This window comes from Ornithorhynchus anatinus, chromosome 12 (genome assembly GCF_004115215.2).
Source record: "Ornithorhynchus anatinus isolate Pmale09 chromosome 12, mOrnAna1.pri.v4, whole genome shotgun sequence".
In the NCBI taxonomy this organism is placed as follows: Eukaryota; Metazoa; Chordata; class Mammalia; order Monotremata; family Ornithorhynchidae; genus Ornithorhynchus; species Ornithorhynchus anatinus.
Window position 1 is genome coordinate 56,081,430 of NC_041739.1, and position 7,972 is coordinate 56,089,401.

At 55.5% G+C, this 7,972-nt stretch overlaps 1 protein-coding gene across 1 annotated transcript; it reads left to right on the forward strand.

Moving 5' to 3' along the window:
• Positions 1 to 200: 200 nt before the first annotated feature.
• Positions 201 to 7,495, forward strand: NKX6-1 (NK6 homeobox 1). The gene is made up of 3 exons (XM_029077072.1): positions 201 to 954; positions 3,993 to 4,165; positions 7,229 to 7,495. Exons 1-3 carry the CDS (start codon positions 201 to 203, stop codon positions 7,493 to 7,495), a joined length of 1,194 nt encoding a protein of 397 aa, XP_028932905.1.
• Positions 7,496 to 7,972: the final 477 nt, after the last annotated feature.

Below are 7,972 nucleotides of genomic sequence, written 5' to 3' on the forward strand. Positions count from 1 at the left end.
AGGCGGGCCGGAGGGCTCCGCGGGGGAGGCGGCAGGAGAGACACCGCCACCACCTCGAGGACTCGACGGGGGCCGGGAGGAGGCGGCCTCCAGGGGAGGCTCGGGCTGGCCTCCACCTCTCCGCGGCCGGTCCTTTTCGCCGGGAGGCCCCGGGGCGGGGCGGGGAGGTGCGGGCCGCCGGGGTCGGTCCCCGGCGGGGGATGCTGGCCGTGGGGCCGATGGAGGGAGCCCGGCAGAGAGCCTTTCTGCTGAGCTGCCCGCCCCTGGCCGCCCTGCACAGCATGGCCGAGATGAAGAGCCCCCTCTACCCGCCCTCCTACCCGCCCCTCCCGGCTGGACCCTCGTCGTCCTCGTCGTCCTCGTCCTCGTCGTCCTCGTCGTCGTCCCCGTCCCCGCCCCTGGGTTCCCTGCCCTCCCCCGGCCTGAAGCCCCCAGCCCCCGGGGGGCTCTCGGCCCTGGGCAGCCCCCCGCAGCAGCCGTCGGCCGCCACCCCCCACGGCATCAACGACATCCTCAGCCGGCCGTCCATGCCCCTGGCCGCGGGGGCCTCCCTGACCCCGGCATCGTCTTCTGCGGCCTCCGCGGCCTCCTCGTCCTCGTCCTCCGCGGCCTCCTCCTCTTCCTCCTCCTCCTCCTCCGCGGCCGCCGCCCCCGGGGGGCTCCTGGCCGGCCTGCCCCGCTTCGGCAGCCTCAGCCCGCCGCCCCCTCCTCCCCCTCCCCCTCCTCCTCCTCCTCCTCCTCCTCCGCCTCCTCCTCCTCCTCCTCCCGGCCTCTACTTCAGCCCGGGAGCCGCCGCCGCCGCCGCCGCCGCCGCCGCCGCCGCCGCCGCCGCCGCCGCCGCCGTGGGCCGGTACCCCAAGCCCCTGGCCGACCTGCCCGGCAGGACCCCCATCTTCTGGCCGGGGGTGATGCAGAGCCCGGCCTGGAGGGATGCGCGCCTCGCCTGCGGACCCCGTGAGTGACCCCCTCTCCCTCTGCCCCCCGGGACTCCGATCCCCCGAGCTGGGGGGGGGGGGGAGGGGGCTCTCCCCAGTCCTCCCTGCCTCCCGCTCTCCAAGACACATCCCTTCCCGCTCCCGACGAAGCTAGACCCCCCCCCCGCAGGTCCTGGGGGGAGAGGTGACCCTGACCCCTCTGACCTCCACCCCTCGAATATCCCCCCCAAGAAGCTAGACCCCCCGCAGGTCCTGGGGGGAGGGGTGACCCTCACCCCTCTGACCTCCACTATCTTCCCCCGACGAATTTAGGCCCGTCGTAGGTCCTGGGGGGAGGGGTGACCCTGACCCCTCTGACCTCCACCCCCGACTATCTTCCCCCAACGAAGCTAGACCCCTTGTAGGTCCTGAGGGGAGGGGTGACCCTGACCCCTCTGACCTCCACCCCCGACTATCTCCCCCCAACGAAGCTAGGCCCCCCGCAGGTCCTGGGGGGAGGGGTGACCCTGACTCCTCGGATCTCCACCTCCCGCCCCCCCCACACCCCGAACGAAGCTAGACCCCCTCTTCAGGTCCTGGGGAGAGGGGGGACCCTGACCCCTCTGACCTCCACCCCCGACTATCCGCCCCCCGGCCGGGGAAGCGGGAGGAAAGGAGGCTCCTGCGGGCCCCCTTTTCGGTCCTTGAGGGAGGCCCTTTGGATCTGGCTTCTTGGTTTTTTTAATGTGGTATTTATTAAGCGCTTTACTACATGCCGAGCACTGTTCTAAGCGCTGGGGTGGATATAAAGTAATCAGATGGTCCCACATGGTGCTCACAATTCTGTCTGTCCGTCCCCCCTCCCACCCCCCCGAAAAATCTCTATCCGCCCCCCGAGCCTTTTGCGGGAAGAAGAGTTGCGTGTTGGGGGGTGGGGGAGACAGAGAAAGGGAGGGACAGAGATGAAAAGAGGCAGAGAGATAGAGAGACAGAAGGAGAGGCAGACGACAGAACGAGATATAGGGAAAAAAAGGAGGCAGAAATAGAGACAGAAAGAAAGGCAGATAGATACTCAAAGAGAGCAGAGAGATACAGAGACAGAAAGAGGCAGACAGCGAGATTTAGAGTAAAAAAAGGCGACAGGGGTAGAAACAGAAAGAGGGGCAGAGACGAAAAGAGACAGAGAGATGAAGAGGCAGAAAGAGAGGCAGAGAGCGAGCTATAGAGACAAAAAAGGGGACAGAGATGGAGACCGAAAGAGAGGCAGAGACGAAAAGACAGACCGAAGTAAAGACAGAGACAAAAGGGGAGACCGTCAGGGAGAGATAGAGACAGAAAGATAGGCAGAGACGAAAAGAGGCAGACAGAGAGATAGAGAGGCAGAAGAGAGGAAGACCGTGAGAGTGACAAAAAAGGAGGCAGAGATAGAGACCGAAAGAGAGGCAGAGACGAAAAGAGGAAGACAGAGCAAAGTATGGACAGAGATAAAAGGGGAGATCGTCAGAGAGAGAGACAGACAGAAAGAGAGGCAGAGACGAAAAGAGGCAGACAGAGAAATACAGAGACAGAAAGAGGCAGACAGTGAGAATTTGAGTGACAAAAAAGGAGGCAGAGACAGAGACCGAGAGAGAGGCAGAGGCGAAAAGAGGAAGACAGAGCGAGGTATAGGCAGAGACAAAAAGGGAGACCGTCGGAGAGAGATAGAGGCAGAAAGAGAGGCGGAGACCAAAAGAGAGACAAGGTCAGAGAGAGATGCGTAGGGACAGAGAGAGAAGCGAGAGAAACTAACAGCAGGAAGAAACTGGGAGAGGAAATGATGGAAATCTCCCAACATTTTCCCCTGAGAAAAATCTAAGCTGCTGCTTCTCCATCTTTTTCCAACCCTGCCCTCTTTCTCGAGGCGATACGGGAAACTGTCAGTGGACCGAAAGCAAACCCCGCCGCCAAGCATCGCAGGAAGCCCCTTGCCCCAAAGGCGGAGGGAAGGGGGGGGGGAGGTCCCGGGCTGGTTTGGAAACGGTTTCCATCTTTCCTCGGGAATTCTTTTATCCCTCCTCCCCATTCCCACGCCCCATTGTGTCCCTCATCTCATCCCACGCCACCGGGACCGGAACGCGCGCGTCTTTCAGGCATTCGTTCATTCGGTCGTATTTATTGAGCCCTCACTGTGTGCGGAGCACTTCACTAAGCGCTTGGAAAGTACAAGTAGGCAACAGATAGAGACAATCCCTACCTAACAATGAGCTCACGGTCTAGAAGGGGGGAAGCGTCCAGAAGCGAGCCCGAAATCAACCAAATTCTCCGAAATACGCACCAAAATACGCACTAAAATTCGACTATAACGCGTAGCTTTAGATCTTGCTTGCGGGGATTTGGCCCCGTAGCCTCTTCTGACTCCTGAAAGAAAACTCCCTTAATTCGGCCCCCGCAAACTTTTCCGTAACGAGAAACGGTCCTTTGCCCGGGCTTGATTTACAGGCTGGGTGGAGGATTATTTGTCGCGCGTTCCAAATGCCCAGCGTTATTTTAAAATGCAAGTGGATGGAGGAAGTAAAACGTGTCGTGGTTCGATTCGCACCCGCCGCCCCTGCCTCCGGGGGCTTTTTCGAGGAATAAAGTAAGAAAAGCTCGTCCTCTGGATTGGAAACTCGTTGAGGGCAAGGAATGCGATTGCTCATTTTGTCGCCGCGTATGGGCAAGTGACTTCACTTCTCTGGGCCTCAGCGACCTCATCTGTAAAATGGGGGAAATGGGGGGCAGGGACTGTGTCCAATCCGATTTGTCTGTATCGCCCCCCCCCCCCCCAGCGCTCGGTGTATTGACTGGCACACTGGTAAACGCTTAACAAATTCCATAATAATGATTATTTTTACTGTCCCAAGCGCCTAGTGCAGCGTTCTGCACACGGCAAGCGCTCGATAAATACCAGTGTTTAATTGATTTAAAAAGCGAGTTTTTCTCCCCCCGCAAAACCAAGGTGCGATTTTCTCCTGCGTGTGCGCGCCTAATCATCCCTTTTCGAAGTCGCCGCTTAACCCGTTATCGCCTGCGTCTGTCCCCCGCGCTTCCTTCGTGCAGATCAAGGATCAATCTTGCTGGACAAAGACGGGAAAAGGAAACACACGAGACCTACTTTCTCCGGACAGCAGATCTTCGCCCTAGAAAAGACGTTTGAGCAGACCAAGTACCTCGCGGGCCCCGAGCGGGCCAGGCTAGCCTATTCTCTGGGCATGACCGAGAGCCAGGTCAAGGTGAGGGGCCGGGTCACGCGTGGGAGGGAAAAAGTTCGACCCAAAAGAGGCTCAGGGGTTCGAGCCCGGGGAGATGGACGAGTAAATGGGCCGGGCCCGTGAGGAGGAACCCGTGGGAACTGTCGATGAGCTGTGAAAATCCTTTAGCGTCCCACTCACCGGGATCCGAACCTCTCCCGCTGGTGGGAGAACAAAGCCGGGGCTGAGGCTGCTTTCAAACCTGGGCTGATTTTTTTTTTTACATTTTATTTTTAGCAGAACGCTTGGCACACAGTAAGCAACTGATGCACGCGATTAGTAGTCTCCTTAGATCCTCGCTTTTGGGGAAGTTTCTTCCCATCCGCAGTTGGCGGCGGGGACTTTGGTGGAAATTGCCTCGCAGACGGGTTTTTGAGTACACTTGCTTTTCCTCAAATTTGGAAGCTGCGTGTTTCTGTGTGGGGGTGCGTGTGGGGGGGTTGTCTCATCGAAGTTCCTTGCGATCGAAGGGGACAACCCACATATATGCTAGTTTCTTTTGGAACACCGAGGTGGCATTGGCGCAGTTGTAAGTTTTCTTTAACTGAAGTTTTCATTTCGCTAGTGATTGGACAGTATTTGGGAAAAGCAATTTCTATAAATACTCTTTCTCTAATTCCTTTTTACTCTCCCCTAAAAAGAGCAAGCAAACTAATTCCCTGAATTTTCCGGCTGGGCAATCGATACTTTCCGGACAGCTAACTTGGAATCATTAGTTAAAATACCACCTGTGTTTGGAGTCCGTTATCGTGGTCAAATTCTAGAGGCTTTTGCCTGGAAGATAAGGTCGAGTCTTAAAAGATTTATAGAGTTTCCTGTGAGGGCGTTTTTAGATTTTGTTTTACGGGTTCGATTCGTTGGAAAGTATTTTTTTTTTCCGGCTGAATTCCAGGCTGGGGTGTTTTGTTCGAGTTTTGCTCTTTGTTCTTCCAACCCCACAGCGCTGGAATAAAATATTTTTTGTCAGAGACAGTCGGCGAGTTCAACGGGCACGCTAAGAATTCGTTTAGATGGTAATATTATATTCAAGGGTCAGCTCAGTCCCCTCCGTTATAACACATTTTACAATCGGTGAAATTACGGGGGCCTGTGTAGAGAACGTTTCACATTCGACCGCACTTATCCTCAGGTCCTCATTTGTCACTGTAAATACGTCTAAACGGAGAGGAATGAATTATCGCAGTTTGCACAATCAAATCCCCCCGTCTCCTCTCCTTGGCACGCTGATTCTCAGGAAAGAATTCGGACCAGCCGGGGGAGCATAAAGAAAGATCGCTCCTGGCTTGGGCTGATGGCAAGAACGAAAAATCACATATATATCCGAGATTGGGTCCAAAATGGAGGAGATGGAAAATTCTCGTCCTGGGGATTAAATGGGGTTTAGGCGGCGTTAAAATGATAATTTGGCCGGATCTGGGAAGCTGCACGAAGAGGTTGAAATGCAGGAATATATTTCTTGAATAAGAATTTTAGAATGTCAAAGCGTGACTTGAAGCTAGAGATGAAAACGAACACCTTTAAGTGAATGAAGCGCGTTGGGACTCCATGATAAATAAAGTCAAAGAATCTGAGTTGACGAGAGGAGGGAATTCCTGGGCCCCGAGTTTGTTTGATTTGATTCAGGAAGGAAGATCGACGGAGAGCACTCTCCAACGTCTGACTTTTTGTGTTGGGGGCGGGAGTGGGGGGAGGCTAGTCGTCGACAGTCTTTGGTTGCTTGTTATCTGACTTCTGATTAGGAGAATGAAGTCGACAGATGTCCAGAAGGGAAGAGAGATAGAGAGGTAAACGAAACAGGTTGCACTCCTCCCCACAACCAGCTTTTTTCCTAGCTTCTCTCTTTTACCAACTTCGGTTGGTTTTGAAAGTCTCCCGAGCAGGAAAACACCAACAAAATATATAACTAAATAAAACACACACAAACAAGAACTGAAATTCAATACCGACTTTTCAAACAGAGAGGGGGAAGTTCAGAAACTTTAAAAAAGGCGCTTTTGAAAGTTACTTCATTTTTTTTGTTCTCCTCTGGGAAAGGATTAGTGGCGCTATCAATATCCTGCCGCTCCTCGTCGCTATGGCAACGGAAATAAGTTTGTCAGTTACTGCGTGGCCCTGGGATGGTGGACCGATGCTGGAACCTCAGAGGAGGGGGCTCGGGGGTCTTTGGGAGCTAGGGGTGTGCATTAAGCTGCCCTCGATTTTGTCACTAATTTCTCTTTCTCTCTGTCTTCTCCTGTCTCCCTCTGGTCCTTCTGTTTCTCTTTCTGTCTCTGGTCACTCTCCGTTTCTATCTGTCCCTCTGTCTCTCGATTTGCTCTCGGGTTCTGTCTCTGGTCACTCTGTCTCTCTGTTTCTTTTTCTGTCTCTGGTCGCTCTCCGTTTCTGAACCTCCGATTCTCTCTTCGCTCTCGGGTTTTGTCTTTCTCTGGTCACTCTGTCTCTCCGTTTCCCTACCTCTGGTCTCGCTCTGTTTCTGGCCCTCCGATTCTCGGTTTGCTATCGGGTTCTCTCTCTCTCTGGTCACTCTGTCTCTCTGTTTCCCTACCTCTGGTCTCGCTCTGTTTCTGTCCCTCCGATTCTCGGTTTGTTATCGGGTTCTGTCTCTCTCTGGTCACTCCGACACCCTGTTTCTTTTTCTGTCTCTGGCCACTCTCTGTTTCTGTTTCTCTCTCTGGTCACTCTGACACCGTTTCTCTCTGTCTTTGGTCACTCTCTGTTTCTGTCCGTCTCTCTGTTTCTCGGTTTGCTCTCGGGTTCTGCCTCTCTCTGGCTACTCTGTCTCTCTGTTTTTCCCCTCTCCTTCTCCGATGGCTCCCTGCCTCTCCCTTTCCCTTCTCCATCTCCCTTCGCTCACCCCCTCTCCCTTTCTCTTTTTCTGTTGTCTCTCTCCGGCCACTCGTCTTTCTGTCTTTCCCCTTTTCCCTGGCGTCTCTGACCCTGTCCGTTCCCCTCTCACCCTGTCTTCCCTCTCTCTCTCCCGTCTTTTCGTCCCGCTCCCTCGTCCCGATCCCGATCCCGATCCCGGCCTTTCCCGACCTGGTCCAGGTCTGGTTCCAGAACCGCCGGACCAAATGGCGAAAGAAGCACGCGGCCGAGATGGCCACGGCCAAGAAGAAGCAGGACTCGGAGACGGAGCGGCTCAAAGGGGCCTCGGACAACGAGGAGGAGGATGACCTCTATAACAAGCCCCTCGACCCCAATTCGGACGACGAGAAGATCACGCAGCTCCTCAACAAACACAAGTCTGGGGGAGGGGGCGGGGGAGGGGGCGGACCCCTCCTCCTTCACACCTCTGAGCCCGAGAGCTCCTAAACCGCCCCCTCCCCACCATCCACACCCCCTTTCCCCCACCCCTCTCACCCCCCCCACCCCGGCAAGGGGAAGGGGACAGTGGACATTTGCTATTTTCTGAGATGTACATATATATATATTTTTCTAAACTCCCTAAAAAATAAGCCGGGGGGAGAGATTCCGAGTGTAAACTAGAGAAGAGGAGGGGGACCGCAGTTACACATGATCACACACACACGTGCATTAAATCCCTCCCCCCCCCAAAAAAGAAATCCCAACTCGCTCGCCGGTCCTTCTTAGGGCTCCTGTTTGTGCAGGGAGGGATAAACGGGGGGAAAGAGAGGTGGGACTGGCCGGACCGGAGACAGAAGTTATCGTAGGGTCGCGGCCTCGTGTTTTTCTCCCGGGGGAGCGGGATTAGGGTCTGGGGGGAAGGAGGGGGTCGAGTGGAGGGCGTGTCCCTCCTCCCCAACCCAACCGTGGGCGGCTGGCAGAGGC

Coding starts and splice junctions, on each gene's coding strand:
- NKX6-1 (XM_029077072.1), top strand. CDS start 201: ATGCTGGCCGTGGGGCCGATGGAGGGAGCCCGGCAGAGAGCCTTTCTG. Junction 955..3,992: donor GCGCCTCGCCTGCGGACCCC/GTGAGTGACCCC, acceptor TCCTTCGTGCAG/ATCAAGGATCAATCTTGCTG. Junction 4,166..7,228: donor TGACCGAGAGCCAGGTCAAG/GTGAGGGGCCGG, acceptor GACCTGGTCCAG/GTCTGGTTCCAGAACCGCCG.